We start from the raw sequence: 26,379 nt of genomic DNA on the forward strand, positions 1-26,379 counted from the left end.
GGATGCAACAAAGGTTTAAATGTGGTTTTGTTTTTATGAAGATTTCTCACATTTCTATTTCATATTCTTCACACACAACTGCATGTTCCTGGTTTTGCAGTTCTAGTTTGGAGTAATTTAATAAAAGTCACATGATGTTCAGTCAAAGGGGGTTGGTATACGACCTTGTAAAACCTTTTAATCGTGCTCTTTTCATCATCCTCTGGCCCCCCGGTTGCTACATTTGCTAAGGGGATTTTAATCACCATCACAGTGCTTTAAAATTTCAGTACAAATTGTTTCCCTTGTGCCCTTTCTTAAGGGCTTGGGTATAATTTAATATGATCATTTATTGACTTTCGGTGGAATCGATATCATGAATGTCTAATTTGTCAATAACAACCACTTTAACTCAGACTTCTCAGAAAATGTTTTATGTCTGAAATACCTGTGGGAATAACATTTTAAAATTGCTTTTTTCAAATTTCATAATCAAACTTTACAGTTCCGTGCAAATAATCAAAAATCAACTGGATCACAAAACACATGATTCTACATATGTGACTAGATGATATTGAGATATTAAGATAAGACCTTCCTTTATTGCCCTGATAGAGGAAGGAAGATAATATGGTCCAAAACAATATAAAGATGTATTTTTCTATATCCTTTATATTGCGATTTCTAAAAACGATGGCAATATATACATCATTTTGACAATGCTTTATGCTCTGATCCTTGCAAATTAGGTTCATTTTGCACTAAAGTTCTTAGAATTATGAAATTAATTCATCAATTATTTAATTCACACAGGACTATACATACGTTACCATGTTGTTATTACATAAAGACTATTTTTTATAGAATTACCAGAAAATATGCTATATTGTGATATATATATTGCTATCGAGATATGAAATTACCTAAATCCTGATAGAAGATGTTGGCCATATTGCCCAGCCCTACTGTTTTTGTACCGTAATGTCAATACACCGTGGTGTGAAGTCTCAGATTTCTGAATAAATATTTATTTTAAAGTGGTAGCTAATGGAAAAAAATAAAACAAAGGTAATTCTTTTTCTACCAGGCATTTTCATCCTCTACTTGCTTGTCCCTCGGGGTGTCAGCACCATAAGTCTGTTCATTAATCCAGCCCGTCTCAAGCCTTTAGGGGTGCACTGTCCACTGATGTGATTGTAAGATGCTGATAGAAACTGCAGCAACCCTGCGTGCTATGAAAGAGGTAGACTGCTGGTCACAACAGCAAAAACAATTTCTTAGGAGCCTGGATGGGCAATTTCTAAACATTTGCTCAGAGAAATATCGCAATTCCTATTGCCCCCCCCCAGTTTTATTTTATGACTCACTGGATATGTTAAGTTTCACCCTTTCTGTAGTAATAATTCAGTGAAATCCCAGTTTTTACTCCTCAAATGACATGCATGTGTGCCTTTTTTTTTCATGAATCATTTGTGCTCGGGGACCATAATGCATCACATCAACATAGGCTCTCAACACTTCCTCAGCACTTAGACTGTAGCTTTGGCTCACAAAGTGCATTTTAAGCAGCAAATAAATGCTTGCCACCAGTAGTATGTTCAAGCAAACTGTCGCTGCTTGATTCCTATCAGCCTCTATCTCTCTGTTTAACACATGCGCATACACGCACACACGTACACACGTACAGACACTTATATTTCAATTTTAATCAAAGTGACAAAGCGAGTGCAGAATCGTATTTGACAGGTTTGCATGTGATTAATTAGTTTAATAACTGTCGCAGTGTGGTAGACACATACTATAGCTGTGATTAGGTTATGAAAACAAATTTATGCATTTTCTGATTGGGAAACTCATAAAATTGAAATTCAAATTGGGAGACAACCTCTTAATTAATCATCACAGTGATAGAGTTAACACAAACTGTGGCACTTTATGAAAGAAGTTTTTGTGCTTAAAGGTCACGGTTGATTTTGTTCTGTTCTTTAGTTTAATCAGTCCTACTGTAATATGTGGCGAACCAAGTGACCCTGGTTTGGAGCTTTATGCCTTGAGACTCGCAGGGCCTTGAAGTAGCATTTTGCCTGAAGCAACACAGCAGTTACTATCATGTTTAAAGATGACGGGGATTGCTCAGGTGGCAGTCAGTTTAAGTAATGGTTTGACTTGGCAGTTTACAGTGACAGGAATATATTAGTTTTAGGGGGAAATGGTTTTTCCTTTTTAGTTTGATAGAAAAGACCCAACCCTTAAGCGTATACACACACACACACACACACACACACACACACACACACACACACACACACACACACACACACACACACACACACACACACACACACACACACACACACACTCACAAACACAATCAATGGAGATGATGGAAAACTTCCAACCACAACATTGACACATTTAGAAAAAGGAATACTCACTCAATGAGTATCCTGGAACAAATCCTCCGAAACAAGTGGTTGTTTTTTGCTGTGAACAAAACAGAAATATTGACTTATAGTCAAAATCAGAAGCTATATAAAAGGACAAAAGAACATGGACCAAATTATGGCTGTAATTCAGAAATTATGACAGAATCTTCATCAGCAGGCGAAAGACTTGACAGAAACTACACATAATTTACACGGGAGAATGATTGCATTGGAGTGGATGTGAATTGTTATCGATAAGAATGTCATGAGACTATAAATTATTTGAACAACTAAGCATTGAATTTAAAATAACATCTAACTGTTTTCTGTGCTTTTATTTGACACAGTTGGATATTTCAATGGTGCTCTTCAAAAAGTTTAAATGACCATCTTTCATTATATTACCATTAATGAATAAGCAAAGTGGTAGCTTTATGTAGGTATTAGAGTTAAGAAGTTAATTGATATTTTGTCAACAAACAAAAAAAAAGAAAAAGCAATGTCTCATCATACACAATTCATGTGAAAGGGCATCCTAGTGTGACATTATCAACCAAGTCTTCTGTATTATGTTTATATACTAATTTAACAATTTGACACAGCAAATACATTTTGAAGCAAACATAATGAAGCCCAGATGATGTTTTCTATCAACATAATGTGAAAAACATATTCAGCAAGTCGCAAGATGTTGATACTTAACTCATTTGCAAAGTGTTCACTGAAAACATTTTCTTCTATTTTCCTACAATAGCCAATAGTAGCAACCAAAGCATGTAGATTTTATATATATTAATGCACTAAGAAACATTTGGCAAATGTTAGGAACGGTCTCGAATAAATATAGAAAAAGTCATCAGTTGCTTGAAGCACATCATATTTACTTTATTAACATTAATCAAAACCATGACCTTTCCTAACATTGACAGAGCTTTTGTTGCCTAAAACTAACCACATGTGGGACTCAGGATGCAAACCCTGGTCTTCTGCCACCGACAGATGTAGAAAACTTATGCGTAATGGACATGATTAGTTTTTTTTCCTGTGGAAAGGATTTTGGCTCCTCAGAAATCTGTTTTGTTTTGTGACTGAATATGAATGTAAGATTAAAAATTAAGCGTTCCATTGGTCTGCTGTTTCATTAGAAAAATTAGGTGAACCCACAACTACAGTTAAAGTAATGAAAATGCACCTGCTTCAAGTGCTTCAGATATCACAATGAACTGAAATTATATTTAGTGTTGTCGGTCATCAGTCATCAGTTACTGCGTGTTGAACCCATCAAACTCAGTGCCCTGTCAGTCTGAAAAATAATAGGCTACCTGGAGAAGGAAAGTGACCGATTCATTGGACTGTCTACAAGTTATTATTAGGGGAAACCACTCAATTAGTACAGAAAGTAGTCCAAACAATCATATAGGGGCTGCAATCCATACCTTTTTAAATAATCAACCAAAATAACCCATTACCAAGTATTAGAAACTACTGCATTCAATCATTTTTTTTCCCCCATATCTACAATAAATTACTATTTATATGGTGTTGCTCGCTGCCAATCACTGCAAGTGCTCTTCAATTTAATGCAATGTGTGATTGGACAACTACTGCACCATCTGCAACTCATACAGCCTGTGGTGTGGTGAATTTGAGCATGGTATATTTTAATGAGTAGTTCAGTGTGTCGGGATGCTTCAGTTCCCATGATGGGTATTGAATCAATTAGAAAAAAAAGGTATCAAATTAATTCCAAGCCCTACTATCACAAGGTGCCCAAAACCTATTTTCCCCTGTAAGGTTGGCATCACTGACACCCTCCAACTTGACCATGACTTAAATCCAGTCCAATAACATAGTACTCTGTTGCCTGGAAAATACCTTCCCACTGAAGATATTTATGGCAGTTTCACTTTAAGGTAACTGGCAAAACAAATAAGTGGTACAAACCATATTAAGCTCATTTTAGTTTCTACTAAAACGATGTTTACATGCTTTATTGTAAATGTTATTTTTTTTAATACTGTCTGTCTGAATATACCTCTGTCTGAAACTCTCCATTTTTGCGCCTGTCTCTTTAAGTCCCCCTCCCAGAGAAAGCCCAGTCTGCTCTGATTGGCCAGTGCTTACGGGTCTTCCGTATCTCTACCTTGTGTGTCTTTGCACCATCATTGCAGCCAGGCAATGACTGTAACAGCACTGTATATAGTATATATATAGTATAGTTATGAAAACCTGACTGTACAGATGTCCTGACAGCCCATTTAAAGGCAATGTTTCTGAATATGTAACTTGAAACAAAACTATAACTGCTCTGTGTGCATGTCTGTTTTTTTACAAAATGGGATCTTTAATTTACAGGATGAATAGAAACTGAAGCCTGAATGTTGATTTAAACATAAAAAGCAGTCTCCACCACGAAATGCAATGAAAAATGCAAATCAGTGATGGGTTGAAGACAAAACAGGGATATGTGGGACAAAATAAGCTGAAGCTGTTTTCAGTCTCACAGCTCTTTTGGCAGTGAAGGGGGTCATTTAAGGTGGAGGGCTTCTCTCTTCCAAAATCTCAGTTCACCCACTAGTGCCTTTAGCTCCATCCCCCCCAAGGGCAGAAGCCAAGCCATTAGGAGCCAAAAGCTGTGAGGGAATAAGAGACTGGAAGAAATGTCTGAATGGTGTTACATTTGTCAAAGTTCTCCGAAATGCTGAAAAGGATTCAAATTTATGAAAAACTTGTTAATTTGCCAAACATGTTAAATCATATTTCACCCTGGTAGATTTTCAATCAGCTTAATGAATAACAAGATTACACACAGAAAGAGGTCAATGTAGTCATGTATCTTCAACCTCTGAACAAGAAATATGAGCAAATGAGTGGCACAGAACAAAAGAAACCTGTAAGAGTAAAATGCTAATGTCGTAATGTTGGCTCTTCACACCACTTACAATGCATCAAATTAATTTAAAATTTGCACGGGATGTGACTAAAACTTTGTCAGATGTGTCAAACCATTTAAATTGCTTCCAAAAATTGTCATCAGATTTGTCCTTGAATGCTGCATTTCTTATTTCTTCTTGTTTTTCACCAAACCACAGAGCATTGGGACGTGATATCAACATCAAAACACAAAGGAAAAATAAAAAACAGAGTGCAGTGTATATTTCCATACCTAGTCCATTAAACATATTTCATTGGCTTTTAACCCCAAGCTTTCATAAAAGAAATGAAGCAGACCAATCACAGTCTTTTATCCCTCTAATGGCAAACAGCTCAGTTTATTGTGTATTGTTGTTTGCAGTACAGGAATAAAAAAAAACTCTCCTCACAATAGAGCTGTGTTTGAAGTCAAAGCATTTTCTGTTCAGCCCATTTCATTAATTTCCCCCCCATAATGGACTGCATTGATTGCTGCAACCTGCATTAGAGCTATATGACCAAAGCTCAGGAGTCAGGAGGATAAGCAAACATGCAGACAGCAGACAAATGCTCAAGGGACATTTCACTGGGGTTTACTTGATGAAAGCAGCATCCCCAGAGTATGTTTTCGCCCTTAAAAGTACAAACAATCAATTTGGTCGGCAGATAAGATGAGGACAGAGTAAGGCCTCTCTTTGACCACACCATTCCTTTTAAGACGCTTGTCTTTTCTGCTAAGTGCTCTACTTCGCAGACGTCCTCAATCAAAGCCACAATCAAAATATTGTGTTTTTATCCCTCCACCCACTTGCAGTGCATCTTGATTTTACCCTCGGTGCTGTCAAGCCTTAAAGAAATGTATGCAAATTTGCAACCAATACTGTATTTCTTTTCTCTGCAGGTGTTTGCATCAGATTATTTCTAATGGATGCATGAATATATTAATCTTTAATCTTATGAGAGAGAATAATAAGTTACAATTTATGTCTTTGGTATTGAATAAATTGTGGCACTTATGTTTTAAGCTAATTTCGATTAACAGATTCCTTTCTAGTTGTTGACCTTTTCCCTTCATATCACAAGAAATGAGAATGAAGAGTGATAGTCCACAACGGACCTAACAAGTTGTCAGTGTGCGCAGAAGATCTAGGACATTAATTAGCTGGCTCGTCTTAAGGAAAACAGTGTTTGTCAAATTACTCAAACGGCTCGCCCTTGGCTTCTGTCTTCCTTCTTAATGAAGTTGAGAATGTAATGAGCTTAACAACAAACCGGTTTTATTTAGATGTCCTCAGGATAGCAACTGCATGAACAGTCCAGTGAGATGCAGTGTATTGAGGTGAACAGGGAAGTCTCAGCGTGTTCTTCTCACATTGATATGCCAGCTTTTGGTGTCTGCTAATGGCAGGGATGCATTAAGGGACTCCCATGGATCTGCATTATTTGGTAGACTTTGTACTCCCCACTATGTTTTTCACCCCATTTCCTCTTCCAAGCCATTTCTTGTGCTTCTTATTCAAAAAGCAGTAATTCAATTCAGTCAATTTTGGGGTAATCTGTACTATGACACAGGTAAGATTAATCCTGTAAACGCACTATTAGAGAGAGAGAGAGAGAGAGAGAGAGAGAGAGAGAGAGAGAGAGAGAGAGAGAGAGAGAGAGAGAAAATAAACACACATCCACATCATTTGATAACCACCTCAATATTGTCTAAATGTAACTGATGAACAAACTAGATCATTCTAAATTACTTCAATCCTAGTTCAACATTTATGTAGGCTATTGCAATTTCATGTAGACATATACACCATTACTGTTATATCTGCAATCAGCTAATAATGGCTGTATCACTCTAGCTCTAGTTGGCGTTACATGTTTTTTAACTTCTGTGTTGTGTGTTCTGTGTGCTGCTTCCATTGTGGTCGAGTCACTACTGTCAAAGAGATTTTAGGGTACGTCCACATGTTAGAAAACAACCTTCTTTTCTTTATACTGTATGTTTAGAGCAGGCCTAAATAACACATGTGTAAAAAATTGCACAAACTAAAAAAAAAAAAAACAGCCCATTTATTTAAAGAAATGTCAGATTGAAATCAGACTCTGGCTCATAATTACTGTTAATGTGTCAGACCGGGCCGGGCTTGGACCAAACATTCATAGGCTTGGGTAGGGTCGGGCTTGATTTTCTGGGCCCGATCTAAGCTCTGTTTTGGACACTCTGATGCATGAATAACTCGCAGTTATTGTCCTCAACGAGCAGCGGGTGCTGCTGTGAGTCCCTTCCCTGTAGCAAAGAACTCACAGGTGGTCACTTTCTCGCTAGATTTAGCGACTTTTCAGACCTTCTTAGCAACTTTATTTATGAAAAGTGACTAGTGACCAATTTAGCAACTTATAGAGACCATCAGGGAAAAAGGAGAAATATCTGGTCGGCCTAATTCATTCCAATGCATGTGGCTCAGAGTCCAGTTCAGTATACAGTCTATGGGTCCGTCTCTCCTTTCACGCAGAAGCACTGTTGTTGTTATGTGACGCTGCGGTGTAAAGACCAGAGGTGGGACGCTGACGGCATCGTTTAACAAAGTAGATTTTAAAAAATGTAGTTTCGCCCTCCTGACGACAACGCCTTGGGGGCGTTTTCAAATCTTCCAACTCTGGGACCTGGTTTCAAAAGATACCGTTTTCAGGCCCTGATAATGCCAGCTCCGTGTGGATGGTCGGCCAAAACAATACAAAAGTTGTGTGGTTACAGGAAAACGCGTATTCGTGTGGACAGGCCCTTAGTCTCAGTGAAGAACTTCTCAATTCAGTTTAATTTTATTTATAGTGTCAAATCATAAAAAAAGACGTCTAGGGACACTTTCCATATAGAGTCGGTCTAGACCAACTATGATTTACAGAGACCTTATAATTCCCCCTTGAGCAACAGTTGAGACAAAAACCTTCCTTTTAGGCAGGAACATTGGACAGACCCTAGGCACTGTGGTGGGCGGCCTGGTTGACTGGTTGGGGGAGAGAGACTTTTCTGGTTAAATTAAGTTAATATTGTCATAATTATTATAAATGTTTATTATTCCGTGTATTATCATCTTCATTGCCTAGAAAAACACAAAAAGTGCATGAAGATATACACTTACTTTACACAACACAAAGCCCAGGTAAATAAAAGAAAGTCTGGACTTTTAGATTATGCTTTAATTAAATCCTTTGACAGATTCAAAACCACCTTTACTCTGTTTTCCAAATCTGATGTGGTCACAAAAACCGACCCCCTGATGCAGCTGACAGAGAAAATGGCATATTTGCGTAAACACAGCTTATTAAAGCTTACATTTAAGACCCGATTTAATTATTGTTGACACATTTCTAAGAATTGTCAGGCATTTTGATGTTGTGGTTAGACTCAGAGGAGGTAGGTAGACAAGGGTTACTCCTGGGAGATAGCTCTCTGTGTGTGGATGTATTTACCCTAGAGTGCAATATACAAAAGTTAATGTGTATTCATGAGAATGTAAATGTGTATCATTTTAGCAGTGAACTTTTCACTGGATGCTAAAGGTAAATAAAATAGAGATATGTGTCAATGCTTCTCTGAGCAGGAGCCGTTAGCCATGTTATTACAAAGAGCCTTACATCACTCACTGTTATCAAGTTTGGGGTCCCTTGGAAATTAATTTAGATCCTTCAGTTGGCCCCTCCGGCTAGGTTCAAAAACAGTGCCAGATCCACATGAAAGTGTTTCTTACATTTCTAAAGATTGCTCCAACTTCCTATTGTGTATTACTCCTGAGAAGGAAAGAAACAACAATCTGGAGTTGTGATTTCTAGAGTAAGGGTCCCTTTTTTCCCCTTGACTACCCAATTAAAGAGAAATCATTTTTGAACGGTGCCTTTTTAATGATGCTTTACCAAAGGCAACAGGTTCCATTTGGAGCATGATGTTAGATAGCACAATAAAACTGTGCTCATGTGCTGCGACAGTCTATTTCATTTTATTAACAGCCATATTGCAGTACAATACACAAGAGATGATTCATACCTAAATAGCTATGCAGAAAATCCTCTGCCCACCAACGTGATGTTGAGATGCCTCTCACGTCCCATTAAAGCACTTTAAAAAAATTGAGCATTTCTCTTCAGAAAAAAAAAATCAGATGGGTATGTAATTTCTAAAGATTTGATTTGGTGAAATAATCTGTGTGTAAATGTGCAGGACAAGTAGCGTGTAGGCCTGTGTGTGGATGATACACTATATCACAGTGACATCATGGCTGCAACACTTGGTTGCCATGGAGGCTGCTGTACCTTTGCATGGCCAAACAACACGTGACTGCGCCTTTTAATGTTTTTTTTGGTCTTCTCTATGTGTCCTCATGAATTTTATTTTAACAATACACAGCGGAAGAGAGTCGTTTTTAAAAGGAAGAAAGACCAGAGAAAGAAAGAAAAATTGAAAGAATCACTGAAAGAAAGAAGGACAGCAAGAAAAAAAGGAAGCAAATAAGGAAAAGAAAGTGACAAGAATAGAATGTGGGATAAAAGGATGACTAAACTCAACTCCTCGGAGGGGGAGAGCCAATCTGAAAAATGATTGGTTGACTTTCCCGGGGCAAAACTCTCTTTGCTCACATCAATAAAACATAAACATGAATAAATGCACTGCTTTTGGCCTTCCAGGGTCCTTACTTAATTTCATGTATTCAAGTGAGCGATGATATGCATGGAAAATTGTATTTACCTAGAAGGCTCTAAATAGTTCTGGAAGCCATTTTGTGTTTGTTTGTTTCCAGTATTTACATAAACGCTGGCTGCACCATAAACTCTTAGAATTAATTCTACTTCATTTGTCTGGTTTTCATGGTTTAAGTCACGCCTCGGATGTGCTCTCCCTCAGCATTTGCATGTATAGTAGTTGCTCCCTATTGACTACAGCCACTGAGGCACAGCTATCAATAATTTTGAAGACGTGGGAACATGCAGTCTCCGGTGATGTACTCTTGATGTATCCACTTAGGGAGAAATCATCCAAACAGTCATCTGCCTCACTAGTCTTTTGGTTCCCGAGGTAGATCTTCACTGACCCAATTCAACGGGTCAGCTTTTGTTAATGAGCCAACCACACAAACACGTTGACAACATTTAAGAGGGAGCTCCTAATGACAATTACAGCTTGGGTGCTGAGAGGCTTTTTGGTTATCAAGTTTTGCCATTTGAGGCTATTTTTAGATGCTGTTTTACATCCTCTACTAAATTCGTGAGCATTCAATTAAACTAAAGCCCATAACATTGGGAACATTCATCCGTTGCTCACTCAGTTCATTTGAAGTGCTGGATATTTGAATCTCTTTGGTTGGAAATGAACTGCCTCTACTTTGACAGTGATAAAATCAATTCCAGATTCAATTTACCTCTTAGTATTTATAATGTCCCATGGCACAGAGTCATTGTTGTTAGCAAAAGAGAACTGAAGAGACAAACGATCAACATTTTGGCAGATTTTCTCTCTCATATCTATTTTTCAAAGCAGGCAATTAGGCCTAACAACACAGCCACTTAACTAAGTCTGTACTCCAAATTGATTCCGACTCCAGCGTTGGACCTTGCAGACATGGTGCATTTAGTTATGCAAATGCTTATCTCTCTGTGTGATTGGTTAATTAACCTGTAATGCAGATAGTCCCAGTTACGCACAGTGGCCGTTTGATGGCTAAATTGTGGGTCAATTGGGTTTTTAACATTTTCAGAGCAGGCTTATAGGCATGTCTTTTGTTCCTCTGAGTCTTGTGTGGCTTCTCTCGGTTTAATGACTCATTCCGTAGGTCCCATAAGGTTAATGTGCTTAAACTCACTGTAATTGAGCTTTTGACCTATCTTTCAGCTTCTCAAAAAATTGTCATATTATGCCATGTTCTTGCTCCTTGATTGGTATTATCTACCATTCATTCGCCAGCCCTCCATGTCCTGCCTTAAACTCTCTTTCCCGACCCCCCTTTCTTTCCTGAGTTATGAGCATCCCCATGGGAAGTCATTTATAATGCCATTGGAGTGACAATAATTCGTTTGCACACCATTTCACTCTGCCCTCTGTTCCTTGGCAGGCTTTTATGGGCCACATTTTTGTTTCCCCCGGAGTACACGCAAAAGCATTTAGCCAAAACTGGAGCTGGACGTCTTCCAATGATTAAAATAAGTGACATAACATCTTCCATCAACATTTGAGATCAACATTTTTTGGAGGTAAAAGCAAGACAAGAATAAGGGAAGGATAAGCGTTTGTGTGGTGCAGCCACTCAACTGCATTTCTTTTTATTGTTCAGTGAACAATTATGTTGAGATTTTTCTGTTATGTAGGTATCATTCCACATGAGATGCAGACACAATTCTTGACAGGCCCCATGCATTTTCTTTAGACCCTGCCACCAGCAGACTGACATCTCCTGACAACATGAGGATCACTTGTCATTGGGATAACATACTGTATGACGCTGCTGTTTATTAGTAAAGGGATGTAGCAGACATGTTGTATTCATTCCACATCATTAAGTGTAGACAGATGATGTATGCTTGTAAGACACTTATGCAAAAGCTTTTTAGTGTATACGCTGGCATGTAATTAAGAATGTCTGTTGCTGTTATGTTGTAGGTGATCCTGATCTTGACTAAGCTGTATGACTTCAACCTTGGGGCTGTTACTGAGAGCTCACTCTGGAGGTAAGTTTGTCTTTAATCAATGCTATTTTTCCTTTTCTGTCTAAATAGAAATGTCATGCCATCATTGCAAGGATTTTAGAAAAATGCATAAGCACAGCCCTATAAACAATAAGGATAATGTATTCATAGGGAGTGCGGTACAGTGCAAGTGTGATTTATAGTGTACTCTTGCTAGGATATGAACAATCAAGTTACACTGGAAGCCAATATGAAGTATGTTTTAATAAAGCAATCTGAAGTGGTTCAGAATGAAGCATCCTCATCTATGCTTCCTTCAGTGCCATAAATAACACAACGCAGAAAAAACCTTTTAGAAAAGGCTGAACCTATTTTCTGTCCATCATCAGGAAAGAAACTTTTTGAGAGACTATTTTTGAAAGATAAACCGGAAGATTTATCTGAAGTATTCTTTGTTTGTGTCTCTTTCCCTCTGACCTAGAAACTTCCTGATGGAGTTTTTTGATTGATTGTCATCCGTAACCTTTTGTTTCAGAAGCAGTTGACATGCAATTGCTACTGTATAGCCGTAGTAATTCCGTTCTGTATGTATTGAGAGGTGAGTTACAGTGCCCTGTCAGATCATAAATAAGAATGGAATTCATTAAGGATTATACCACAGAGGCCAATCCAGCCTCTGATATGGCTTTTTTCTCACCTCTCCCATAGCCTGCAGCGAACTCATTTCATTCTGAAATACACGTGAAAAACAGACCATCAGTCCACCAAGCATAGAGTTTCAAATTAATATCTGTTTCACCAGAGACGCCGCTAAGATTTACACCCGACTCGACACGTTTTGAAATCCCATATTGTGTACAGGAGGTCTTCCGTCATCAAGGTGCCTGCTTAACAATAGCACCACAAGTAAATTAGAGTGTACCTCAGGGGGTGCACCGAGGCTCTTATTATGGGTTTTAGAAAAGCAGAGATTTGAATGTTATGAAAAGAATGGGAGTAAATGATTTCTATGGTAACACAATAAATGATTAATGACTACAGCTCCAGGCCACTGTTGGTGGCAGAATGCAATGTGCAGATCAATGGGTGACTTGCAGAAGCCTTTGTATTTTCAGATAGCTGCTCTCTCTGCAAAAGAGACTTCAGGATGTAATAATATCATTTAAGAAGCGTTTTTCAGAAGCCTCAATCAAAGACAACGGAAACGAGTACTTAAGCACTAATACAAATGTGTTGAGGGGTAAGTCTTTGTAAACAGTGTCAACACCGAATGAGCAGATTCAGATTAATGCACAGACAACGATTGCAGACACTAGGTTTCTATCCAATTATGCAGTGAAATTACATTTAGAGGCACTCAGGTAGAACTGAGAGTGTGTATTGGCTGTTTGCTGTGAGGAGAAATATGAAGATTGGGATGACAGACACGTCATCTACTCTTGTCATGGGATGCACGGGCGAGATGAGGAACAGTTTTATACCGACGCACACCCTTGAGTGTCTGTTGTAAACGCACCAACGTTTCAACTGTAAAACCTTCCTTGGCATAATTAGATGCTCAAAAGAAGCGCTCCAGGATAAAGAGCGGTAAAGTAGGGAGTTATGCAGGAAGGAGGTCATGGCGATGGATTGGTCATACAAACACAGGATTTTCACTCAGGAGACCAACACCCAGGGCTACCCAGTCCATTGAAATGACGCCAAGGGGTCCTGACAAAGCGGCTATATATGACGAGGTGGGATGAAGATGGGCTGTAAAAATGAACAATTTCCAATGTGTGTATTTGTCTACTTTCCCAGTATTTCTATTGCACCACAACCTGCTTTATAATCAAACCATACATGGATTTCCTCTCTCTTTACAATGTAGGACCTGTAATAAGGACCTATAACTGTCATTTGTTCTGTTGTTGTTTTTTTCTTAAATCTACTTTTTAACTTAACTTTTTGTTACTAACATGTTGCACTTCAGTAACAGAAATACCACGTTTACGCTACCCCTGCTGAAAAGAAAACTGAGTTCAATAAGATGAAACTAAATATCTAAGTCAGTTGAAAGCAAGGAGAACAAAAGGACACTAATTTAAGATGTAAAAGGATTTCTCCACTGCTCTGGGAAAGGTGTCTTTAAATTCCTTGCATCCATTTTCGATATACAAACATCGAATAGCATGAAAGGAGAATAATGGCTTATCTACTGTAAGATAACAATGTGTTCACTCAGAGAAGTTGTACTCAAGCCAAGGACTATGCTTCGTGTTAGATGTTTCAGATCTTTTTACTGCAAATTGCATTTACAGGATGCACTTACATTACTGTTGACCCTGTCGAGTTTTCCTCTGAGCACAGTTATGTTGACATTCAGTGTTGTTTATTGTGTGTATCTTTGAGGGCGCACAACACAATGCATAACTTTCCTTATAAAACATTTTCAATACAACATTTTGAAACCTGCACTGGTAATGCATAATCTTTGTGTCCTGTTTTTAGGTGCATTTTTACGTTTCTTACAGGGTTATTGCCACCAAATGTTGATCATTTATTTTGAAAGACATGGTCAATGTTACAGTGAATGCATCGCTTTGACTGCTGCTTCACCTTCACTGAGCTTCACTGGCTGATATCTTCCTTCTCTGCGTCTTACAGTTTTTCACTGTGTATTTTTTAACTTACGTGCATGATACGAGAGTCGCTAATATTTATAATATGTCGATGTTCAGTTTGACAATCTTCAGCTCGGCTGTAACATAAATGTAAAAGTGGATAAAACAATCTTCATCCCCACTGGGAACTCCTCCTCCTTTGTTTTTGTTGTAAACGATTTACTTTACTATCTAAGTTTAATTATGTCCCAAAATACACAGAGTTTACAAGAATGAGTTTATTACAGATATGCAAATTATTTTTTGACGTAATCTTGCAACATCCAGAAACTTTCTGAGCAGGCTTACTTCCATTGATATTAGCTGACAACACTGCATGTAGAGCACAACATACAAACAAAATTGGTAAAAATTCATCAAAGCATTTCTTACTTGTGGGTCAAAGACTCCACAGGGTTCCGCCAATAGTTATTAAATTAATCAGTCTTTTTGTAAAGCACATTCTTAAAAATATATCTCTGCAACATTAAGTGATTACTTGAAAGCTCCGCTTTTTATTGAACTGCCACCCTGGGCTGAAAACTGTTGGTTGAATAAAGAGCTGACTTTTCCATTAGAGAGTATGTTTTTCTGTTATTTCTCTCATTTGGTCCTTTTTATAATTTCAGCACCAACAGTAGATGACTAGAGGAGTAATGACTGCTCACTTTTTCAGTACATTTCTTGCATCAAAGTGCTTTTATAAGAGGAACAAAAACAAAAATAACACATTAGCATGAAGCTAGTCGCTCTCTCAAGTGGAATTTCATACCATAAAGCAAAAGGCTGCCTTAGAGGTAGAAAATCAATCTAAAAATGTGTGCTATGCTTTGGAGATGCAGTCACGCGAAGGATAACTTTCTTGCAGTTAATGGGCTAAAACATGCCAAACAAGTTTAGGGTACTTTAAAATCTGTCTCAGGCAGATCTCTAATGTATTTTTCCGTCAAACTTACAACATGTGGTGCTTGTTTTTGTCCAGATCCTCTGATTATGGAAGCACCTACACCAAACTCAACGACAAAGTGGGCTCAAGGACCGTTTTAAGTTACCTGTATGTCTGCCCTACCAACAAACAGAAGGTCAGCTATTCCCCATTGCTTTTATCTCTGTCTGAGATCTCACAAGCTCACTTCTGACATCAAATTACAGGATTTTCTTTAAATTGCTGCCAAATGACGGTATGTCCCTCTCTCCCTCTTCTAATGCCATATCCCTTGTCTGGCCCTATGTACTTTAGATAATGATGCTTAGCGACCCAGAGGTAGAGAGCGCTGTTCTCATCAGTTCAGATGAAGGGGCAAGCTTTGAGAAGTATCCCATTAACTTCAATATCCTCAGCCTGCTTTTCCACCCGGCACAGGAGAACTGGATCCTGGCTTACAGTCATGACAGCAAGGTAGCTTCCGAAAGAATCCACAATGATGAAGATAATATATGGTGTTGAATACTTTTTAAAATTTGAATAAAATCACATACTTTTTAAATGTGATGCTGTCAACGTGATGGACATTAACAATATCTTCCTGTGTGATGAAGATCAGCCTGATTTTTTATCTTGCAGCTGTACAGTTCAATGGACTTTGGGAGGAAATGGCAGCTTGTTCACGACAACGTAATGCCAGGCCGTTTCTACTGGTATGATTATGGATCCTATTTTTGCACAGTGATTGATTGTAATTTGCATAATGATAGCATTCATGACACTGCCAGAATGATCCAGTGACCTCTTGTCAAAAACAGATCTCAATCAAGGCAGTCAAGCATAGAACAGATTAAATCCGTTTCACGTAGACCTGAAGGAATATTGTGCTTCTTTTGCCTTAATACAAACATGACATGCTGTTTTTGTTGTCGCTGTCATTAAATAATCTCGACCACTTGGGTACAAGACAGTGAATAATGATGTGAGCCTGTTTATCCCTGTTTGTCATGTCACGTGTCAAACTGAAGAGCGGTTTGTAGCAGTGAGAGAAAGGACATTGGATGGAGGACATCCTTTCCACATGTGTTAACAGCGAGACGTTAGATAGATAAGAACAGCACAGCGGATATAGCAGCACCCGAAACAATGCATTATTTGTGCTCCTGAAAACCATTCCTTCATGCACATTATGTCAGATAGTTATTTTTCAAAATAGTGTTTCAGACACCTACAATTTTATAACAACACATTTTCTATGGCAGATATTTCTTGGAATGGCTGATGTTTTGTTGCCTGTGTTGATGCTCTGGAGAATTGAGATCAATTGCCACCAGTGGAGCAGATTCTACACTGACTGATTTACAGGAGATAAACACATCTTTACGCAGGCTTCACAGTAAAGATGTCCATCTACAGTTGTGATACTTGACCTGGCCTCCCCATCTCTTATCTCATTTTCCCTTTTCTTTCCATTTCTGTTCCTCTCCATCTTCTCCCCCTCACACTCTTCCAAGGGCGGTAATGGGGCTGGACAGAGAATCAGATGTGGTCCACATCGAGACGCGCATCGCAAAAGGCCGTGAGTGCTGCTCTCCAGTCTGCTGCGGTAGCAAGACCCACAGGACCCCTTGCTTCTCATTTAGAGCGAGGTCATGGGGAAGTTTTGTAGTTCAGATTGGTCCCTGAAGTCTAGTAAAGCAGAATAGGTGTCTCCTGACAAAAACTGAGAGTTTTAGTGGGTTGATGGATGTTTCTGCTCTCTAATCTATCCCCTGCGTCTCATAGACAAACCTCAACTCCCCCACTTCTAAACAGCATGGTACGTTCTGTCAAACCAATTAAAAGGGTTTCCTGTATTAGAAAATATGCTCATATTCCTCCTGTGGTGAGAAAATCTGTCTCTGAATTAGCATACAAACTCTTTTTGTCTCATATAAATTCTGCATTTGTCTTCAATTTCAGCTAATTTGGACTGTAAAAGGGCAGACTGTCTACTGTAGTATTCGTTCTTGAATATTTTTTTCATTATGTCTACAGTTAACCAAGCTTAAATTTGTTTCAACTATGAACTTAAGAGTATGTTTAGCATATGCATATGTATGGCAGCTCCAGTACATACACAGTGTAAATGGTTGTAATTTGCTTCTGATTGATTTCCTTTTGCATCTCTTCAGGCGCACAATATGTGAAGTGCAGAGCCCAACGATGCACAGAAGGCAACAAACTATACCTCTTTCCTGGGCATGTAGATACCAACTCGCTGGTTGTGCAGGATGAATATGTGTTCACACAGGTTTGCGTTGCAATATATGACTTTTCTCCTTTAGTCATATCCTCCTTTTGGTTTTCTTGGGTTTTTTTTATTTTTTTTTTATTTTGGTCTATCATCAGGTCCATGCTTTTCCATCAAAACCTCCATAATGGCTTTCCACAACACACCTGTTCCCCACTTGCACAATGTGTGTTTTGATTATGTTTTGTCTCGTTCATGTGAAGGCACGCTTAGTGTTTGAGTTTCCGCACACACATACCCATGCCTGAAAAAAATGTGTTTGCTAGCTGAGCTCACACGGCAAAGGAACTGTGAATAGACAGGTTGGTGTCCTTATTACTATTGACTCTGACTTTGACTCCAATTAGACAGAGGCAGTCAGGGTCATTATTAGAAATTTAATTTTCAAATGCCCTCTGCTGTCATTGATTTCCATCCCCAGCTCAGTAATTTTTTCTCCGCCGGTCAGCCTTGATGCAGTTGGTCATCCTGTTAGACTAAAAATCTAACGTTTATTGTTTGCACTATGCACTCTTCCATTAAGAATGAAATCCCCTAAATGTTGGCTGTTTATGTTTTAATTTATTTATTCACGGATTAAATCTTTTGATATGATATGATGTTACAGCAGCAATACTTTAGCGGTGACCCAGTTTCACTTTCAACACACTTAATCCACAGACTTGATTGGAATGGCTGCGATGTAAGAATGAAAATACATGGGAAAAAAATACATCAGAGCGTGATTCAGAAATGGTGATTCAATAAAAAATTCCCAAATTGCATTTAGCTGAGATGAGATTGACCGTCAAGGCAGAAGCAGACATGAGGAAGATGTCTGGTGAAAATAACTGGACACAGAGAGTGTCTGCACGACGCTGTGGTGGCACAGATGACTTTCTTGTGACTTTCATTGCTCAGGGCAGTTGGATTTAACTTGACAAAGAGTAATGAGGTTATCGATTGGGCTACAACGAAATAAGCAGTCTTCAACACCTCCAAACTCTCTTGGGAGAGAAGGAACAGCCAAGTGCAACATCCTCAAAAATGTGGCCTGGGAAAATGCAGCTCATTGATTTTCGATAGATTATTCCATTAGAGCCCTAATGTAGTGTGTTGGGGGACAAACACCATCCTTCTAGTTGATTAGAAAATAAGCAATCACGTCGTGTTACCCAGCCTGTAAGTGGACGAGAAAGTGGTAGTGCATTAAGATCTTCAAGACACACTGTAGATAAAGTCAACACAATTTTCAACGCCTCTTAGCTTTAGACTAATTGGGATAATGATAATCATTTTTGTTGTGCTTGTAGTTTTAGACTGCTTTCAAGACAAATCGCAAGCATTTTATCAAGTCAGTCATGAGTTGCAAAGTGGTACTCCTCCTTCAGGAGACATTTTGGCTTCATGTCCTCGTTCTAGATCTCATTTGAGATGTGACTATATTTTGTGAAAATATAATAATAAAACCTCACATCCCATTTTGTTGTTTTAATTTTTTCACAGTCTACATAGTTCTTTCTATGTAGGAAAAACTAATGGCATCCATCAAAATGTAAATAAGAGTCACTGACCTAAAATAGAGAAAAACAAGGTATTGGGTAAAGCAACACTAAAATATGTATATGTGGACTATTTAAAGAATGACAAAGCTTCTCTGACTTCATTGCAAAGGTAACCAAGTCAGGACGAGCCAGCTACTTTGTGTCCTACATGAGAGAGTCCTTCAAGCGCATGAAATTACCAAAATATTGTCTCCCAAAGGTAAGCAACAAAGACACCAAATAATTGTAAAACAAACAAACAAAAAAGATGCATTATCATTGATAAAAATGATTTTTTTTTGTAGGATAAAAGACCTACAACTGTTGTTTTGTAAGGGAAAGCTTTCCCTCTTTGTGTCTGCTCGCTTGCACCTGTCATTCTCACCCATTCTCTCTTTCCATCCGTCTCACTTTCCCTTCACCCACACTTCCCTGCAGGACATGCATATTATCAGTACAGATGAAAAGCAGGTGTTTGCTGCAGTCCAGGAGTGGAATCAGAACAACACATACAGCCTGTATATCTCAGACTCCCCCGGGGTCTACTTTACCCTTTCATTAGAAAACCTGAGAACCAACAGAGGACCTGCCGGTAACCTACTGGTTGACTTTTATAAGGTGCGTAGTTAGTCTTGTTCATGGTCTATTGCTGTCACTGCATCACTAATGTTACTTCCACAGAGTAATAGAAAACATTTGTCAGTTTACTTACGTGTGATTGGAATTGAAGTAGGGCAACAACTGCTGGTTATTTTCATTATCAATTAATCTGGCTATTATTTTATCCAATAATTGAAAATCGTTTTTTCTATAAAATGTTCTATCACATTTTTCATATCCTGAGGGGACATATTCAGATTGCTTGTTTTATCTGATCAACAGTATACAATTTAAAGATATTCATTTTAAATTGACATGAAGCAGAAAAAAGCAGCAAATCCTTACATTTAAGAAGCTCAAATGCAGCGGTGGAATATAAAAAGTACAACTTTGAAGATTTCAAAATTTTTAGGAACTAGAAAGACAATCGGAGAGTGCGGACCTCCGCCAAGCCCATGCGCTATCTTACAATGTCAACAAAAATGAAAAATCATTTGTGTGTCTGCCCAGTGATTCGGATCAACTCCTGTAAGATTGAATGGGTTCATCCTTGACCCAGGCTAGACCCTTCCATAAAGATCCATGGCAATCCAGCCGGTAGTTTTCCTGTGATCCTGGTGACAAACAAACCAAAGCTAACTTAACCTTCTATGTAGATGTACTAAATGCATCTTTGCTGTTTTCTTCGTAGGTTGAGGGGATACATGGCATGTATCTCGCCAACAAACTGCTGGACAATCAGGTCAAGACTTTCATCACATACAACAAGGGACAAACATGGGCCATGCTGCCAGCTCCTGCCATTGATGTGGGTGGAAATAACCTTCACTGCATTCTGGTGAGCTTGAGCCTTTCGGCAGTAGTGAATGAATGCTCTTATTCACACAAAATGAAGCATATGAGATATATCATTCATCAAATATTTCAACCTCATCAGTGGGGCTTTGGTTCTTCTCTGATTCAGAGCCATATTTGCACAGGGCGAGGCTCCAGCTTCAGGTTCAGTCTTCTAACTAGCAGAGGAGATGCTCAGCTGGAATATTCCTATTATCAGTGTAAAGCACACAGTGTCATTGTGTATAGTTTCAGGGGTCCAGACTTCCCATTAACCTCTGTGATTTCAATTTACTACCTGTAGTCACACTGGACTAATGAATGTTAGATTATACTGAATTTCATTATGCGGCCGTGTTGTTATTCAGCAGGTATGATATTCATCTAATCCAGTCAGTATATTCTTTGGAGTCTGTTTGAAATAATGTAAATTGTTCAGTTAATAGCAGGTTACAGCATTGCTTTATCATACAGATGACCATTATGCTCTTGTCTGCTTTCTGACCCCCCTCCAACCTCTGCTGTTTGAAAAGCCGTATTGATGTTTTTCAATGTGCTTTAGTCTGAGAGATGAGTGAAAATGATTTGAATCAATTTTGCCAGTTTTATCAGTGCATCTTGGGGAATTTTAATTACATGCCTTGTTTGCTTTAGAATGAAACAATTCAAATGCCCTCTGTGTCCTCTCAGCCATTTCCTGTCTTTTTTTTCTCTAGGCAGAGGAGATGAGAAGAACAAAGTATCTTTGTTTTATAAATGCTATCTGAAAATGTTAGCACTTTCCTCTCAATGGGAAGCATAGTTTGAAGGCAAAGCTAATTATAATTGCCTCTGTGAAGATCTGTCTGATACATATTGTCTCCAATGGAATCCGTTTTGTTGACAGCCATTTTGTTCGCTGCATCTTCATCTGGAGATGTCAGAGAATCCCTACACGTCCGGACCCATCACCAGCAAAAAGTCTGTGCCCGGAATTATTGTGGCTACAGGTAGAGTTACCTAAAGGAAGTGCATTTTATTTATTAAAGTGATCAGATCAGATTAGTCCAGATGTATCCTACTTTCTCAGATGAATGCATTGTAGCAGTGCAACCACAAAAACACACAAAACTAATCACACAGTGCCCTCTTTCTGTCATTGAAATCAGATACTGAAGCTTCAGCTCCTTAATCTCATATTTTCGGTGAGATGATTAGGTTGCAGTAAGTCCTAGGTATGTCCTCAAGTGGAAAATGAGGGCGTGCACAGATTCACAGAATAACTCTTAATGATTTTATCAGGTGATTGTGTCCATACCGTGGGTGTGTTATGTAGTCTTTGCTATGTAAATACACACTGAGGGAAATTATTCACGTTTTTGTTCCCAGGGAATATCGGAACAGAGCTGTCCTCCACCAACCTTGGGATGTTTATAACATCTGATGCAGGAAATAGCTGGAGACAGGTAGGTCTAAACATTGCATGCATTTATCCTTAAATGGATTAAGTATTCATATTGAAAGTGTTCTGTCATGAGTGTATTTTTTTTCAATGTGCACCATTACAGATTTTTGATGAAGAGCACAATGTTTGGTTTCTTGACAATGGAGGGGCTTTGCTGGCAGTCTTACATGCAGCGACACCTATTCGACACTTGTGGTAGGTGTAGCTGATGCTCAACAATAGCTGATATCATAATTACCGTAGGCAGAAACTGTCGGTGTTGGATTTGTAGAGGGAAATTACCTGGGTATAATTTCTGGGTTTGATGCAGCATATGATTACATTTAATGTTTTGAAATGCTGATGGGCCAAGTTTGCATGATTATTGTACTAGTATTGTATGGCACCGCAGCTTCAGAACTGTCACAATCATTTCCAACAGAGGAGAGTGTGTTATAGCTTTGTACTCTCGGTTGAATAGGATGGTTTGAGTGCTTTTATGTAAATGAAAAGTGGAGCAAAATGGAAATATGAGACTGAGAAGGCCCTTATAAGTCCCTTATATTGTGGCGGTTTGTAACACTATATACTTTGATGTCCCTGCACATTCCAGCCCTGTCAAAGTGATTAAGTCGGAGGAAAGGTGATTTGAAACCCCTCAAATGTATTTTTAATGTTACAACATGAGTCTCTTTTCTGTTGTTTTGTCACCTTCAAAAAATTTCCCTGGGCCGAGGAACATTTGTTCTATTGTTCCGCTCGGTGCCGAGATAATTTTTCACATCGAAGAGAATCTGAGGTGCTCCATTTTTCAACTGTGGCAAAAGCTAAATCATCCCAAATCTTTTATCATGTTTCTTTGTACCTTGTTTTTCCCTACTTAACATCCGTGCTTGGGATGTTTAATGCTATATGCACAGGGAAAACAATATGTTGAGTGGCTGCAGAGAGATAAACTAAATGGATAGACAGAATAGACCGATGTACATGCGTTGACAGCTGTTTTTTTTTCTTGAAGGATCAGTCTAGACGAAGGTAAAAAATGGGACCGTCACAGTTTCTCTTTGGCACCTCTGTATGTGGACGGAGTTTTAATGGAGCCAGAATCTGACAATCACATTATCACGTAAGCAGAGACACGCAAGTACAGTCCACCAGGAATATAAGAAATATTATCTGGCTTAAGAATTCTGTGGACGTAAACAAAGAAAGGTCCACCTGGTGCTCCTATCTTGCCTGTCATCATAAATGATTCATATTTGCAGTTCTACTTTTATGTGTGTCTCAAGATGGTCTCATCTTAAATGTGCATCTTGGTGAAACATCTTCCAGTTTTTTTGGACACTTCAGTCATCGGTCAGAGTGGCAGCTGATCAAGATCGATTACAAAGGCCTCTTTAGCAGGAGATGTATGGATGGAGATTATCAAACATGGCACCTGCACAACAAGGTAACAGGAATATTAAATCTTATTGATTTATTGTCAGCGGGAAGAGATGCACGCCTTTCGTAACTGTAAACACAGCACTCTCGCTTAGTGCATGATCAAAATCTTTATTTCTGTTTGTCTTTTTCTTTCTAGAGATTCTTTAAATTTTGTGCAAAATGACATCTTTTTCTCTATTTGATAGGGAGAGCTGTGTGTAATGGGTGAGAAGCAGATCTATATGAAGCGGAGGCCAGGCAACCGTTGCATGCTGGCCCAGGACTATTCAAGGATCTACTCCTCAGAGCCATGCCTCTGCACAGCCTATGATTTTGAATGGTAATGCCCTTTTCTCTATAAGTGGGTCCATACTGTAACTGAGACTTTTATCCCCAGTGATCCTTTATTTATTTTATTGCCTGTGTACCAAACATCCCCTCTCCTTTTAACAACTAATTCACTTGTGCTTACTTTTGTCTGCTTGTAGGCATTTACCATCAAACACTGCAAATCACTTTGCCGAATTCCATACGCCTTAAAATCTATCTAACATCTTACATTTATTTGAAAACAAATATGACTGTTCATCGACTCTAATTATATTTTTGAAATTGTAGATGGGAGTTAGGAACTTTTCATCATGCTACTGTAATTTGCATAATGTCAAGTGACTTATTAGAATGCAATTAATAATAAATCACTAAATTAATTTTAAATATCTTTTATCCATCTGTCTAAAATTCTGTTTGATCCCGCTTGTCTGACAATCATGTCTCTAGTTATGGTTTTAAAATATGCCACGAAGCGAATGAACTGCAAAGCATTTGCCCCACTACAAAAGCTTGTAGAAGCTAGACTACTTAGTGAGTAGCAGTGTTTATCATTTTATGAAGTGTTGTGGGTTTTTATTTTTGGCAGTGACTATGGGTGGGAACGCCAGGCAGGCGGAAAGTGCTCCCCTGCTTTTTGGTTTAATCCAAATGGTGTGGCTAAAAGCTGCAGCACCAGTCAAAGCTTTCTTAACAGCACAGGGTAAGTGGCTCCCAATGTTCAATCCATCACAAAACAATATTACTCCATTCCAGCTTGTTTGTCATGTTGTCTCAACACAAACAGAAAAAAATGGTCCACTTCTTCAATGATTTAGACAAAAAGCCTCTGAGTAAAGCGGAAGAAAGTAACTTAGACTGTGTCCCAGTTCCATAATACATAATGATGATGAGCCAATTTTGAGTATGGAACGTGTTCACACTCAAAAAGTGACAAAACCAAGTATACACCACTGTTCATCTGTAAGCTATTGATTGATTTTCTGGACAGTAGCAATCCAAAGTTGTAGTATGTTACATATCTATTGCCAAGTCTTCATTCACTGAAAGTACATACATTTATGCAAAGTTGTATGCTACTAAAAATAGCCGATAGTATATACATTCATATGTAATACAGGATAATGACAACACTCAGCACTCTCTTTAATGCTTCAAAGGTATCGGAAGGTTTTGTCCAATAACTGTAAGGAGGCAGGGAGGAATGTGTTCTCCCCCAAGAGGCAGGCGTGTCGACCCAGACCACCAAGAGGCCTCCGGCTGTCCACCAGTCAAGGAGAGCTCAGTGCCACTGTTGGAAGCAACGTTACTTTCATGGTTTACCTCGATGATGTGAGTTGTATGGACACCGCCGTGTTAGCTGTAGTTTTAGGATATAAAGGGTTAATTCAACTAAATTTAAACAAGACTAACGTGACTGTAGGCTCTGTGAGCTAACTTTTAACGGTAACATGCTCACAATGATATTTTGCACGTATGTCTACCACATTTACCATCGTAGTATACTAGGATGCTTACATGTGCTTAGCACTAAACACAAAGCACATCTGAGGCTGATGCATTGCATTCATTTTTCACATATTTGAATTTGTAAGTAATGTAAAGCATTAGACAAATTCAAACATTCTACCTGTGATGGCACTAGATAATCTGTGGATAACCAAAGTTATTACAGTTTGAATGTGTATTACGTGGGAGAATATCTATCTCCCCAGGGTTCAGTGGTCCCCAACTCATCTAAATGACACACTGAGAGGAGGCCTTTCAAACAGTTTTATGCTCTCAGCATTGTTTATCCCTAGATAAAATATTCAATGTATGGCTCAACATGTTGAAATCCCCCACAGATAATAGTCTACTGATATCATACTCCTCATTATGCCCTCCAATTTGTTTGGCAAGACAGTTTTCTTGAATGTTGATATTTGTATCTCCACAGTGGCTAAACAGATTTATACCATTCAAACTGCATTTGCAATTTGAGCTGCCAAGACAGCCCTTACCAATCACTTACAATGTTAGTTTATACCAAGAGACACACATGCTCTGGGAACAAAAGACCCTGCGCAAAGGGATGATTCCAGATGGCAATCAATCCAATAGTTGTTGAAATATTTTACTCAAAACCACAAATGTCAAATGGTGGAGTGAGAGGAAAAGTTAGACAATCACAGATTCATCATTTGGCAACAGTGAATGACAATGGACGTGCCAAATGTTCTGCTAGTTTACCAAGAAGATGTGGCAATATTTCAGTGGCAATTAAAAAAGGTGATCACCAAAGTAAAAATACCAACCTTGTGGTGTTGCATAACCAAAGTCATAAGAATACACCCTCTGGAAACCATGAATGGGTGAACATAGTTTTGTTTTTAATGGTCCAGGTTTTGCGATTTC

The 26,379-nt window shown here is 38.6% G+C and overlaps 1 protein-coding gene across 1 annotated transcript in view; it reads left to right on the forward strand.

Moving 5' to 3' along the window:
• sorcs3b (sortilin related VPS10 domain containing receptor 3b) overlaps positions 1 to 26,379 on the forward strand; it is a gene marked incomplete at both ends in the record, with an annotated part of 37,749 nt that overhangs the window by 3,669 nt on the left and 7,701 nt on the right. Inside the window, 17 exons of the mRNA XM_083923418.1 lie at positions 11,962 to 12,029; positions 15,612 to 15,711; positions 15,870 to 16,028; positions 16,194 to 16,267; positions 17,069 to 17,133; positions 17,729 to 17,847; positions 19,501 to 19,590; positions 19,809 to 19,988; positions 20,662 to 20,808; positions 21,691 to 21,793; positions 22,173 to 22,249; positions 22,352 to 22,443; positions 23,246 to 23,353; positions 23,560 to 23,677; positions 23,859 to 23,992; positions 24,572 to 24,685; positions 25,143 to 25,314. Coding sequence (XP_083779544.1) covers positions 11,962 to 12,029; positions 15,612 to 15,711; positions 15,870 to 16,028; positions 16,194 to 16,267; positions 17,069 to 17,133; positions 17,729 to 17,847; positions 19,501 to 19,590; positions 19,809 to 19,988; positions 20,662 to 20,808; positions 21,691 to 21,793; positions 22,173 to 22,249; positions 22,352 to 22,443; positions 23,246 to 23,353; positions 23,560 to 23,677; positions 23,859 to 23,992; positions 24,572 to 24,685; positions 25,143 to 25,314 — 1,920 coding nt within the window. The remainder of the gene's footprint in view (positions 1 to 11,961; positions 12,030 to 15,611; positions 15,712 to 15,869; positions 16,029 to 16,193; positions 16,268 to 17,068; positions 17,134 to 17,728; positions 17,848 to 19,500; positions 19,591 to 19,808; positions 19,989 to 20,661; positions 20,809 to 21,690; positions 21,794 to 22,172; positions 22,250 to 22,351; positions 22,444 to 23,245; positions 23,354 to 23,559; positions 23,678 to 23,858; positions 23,993 to 24,571; positions 24,686 to 25,142; positions 25,315 to 26,379) is intronic.

Source organism: Echiichthys vipera (assembly GCF_963691815.1).
Source record: "Echiichthys vipera genome assembly, chromosome: 11".
NCBI classification, from domain to species: domain Eukaryota; kingdom Metazoa; phylum Chordata; class Actinopteri; order Perciformes; family Trachinidae; genus Echiichthys; species Echiichthys vipera.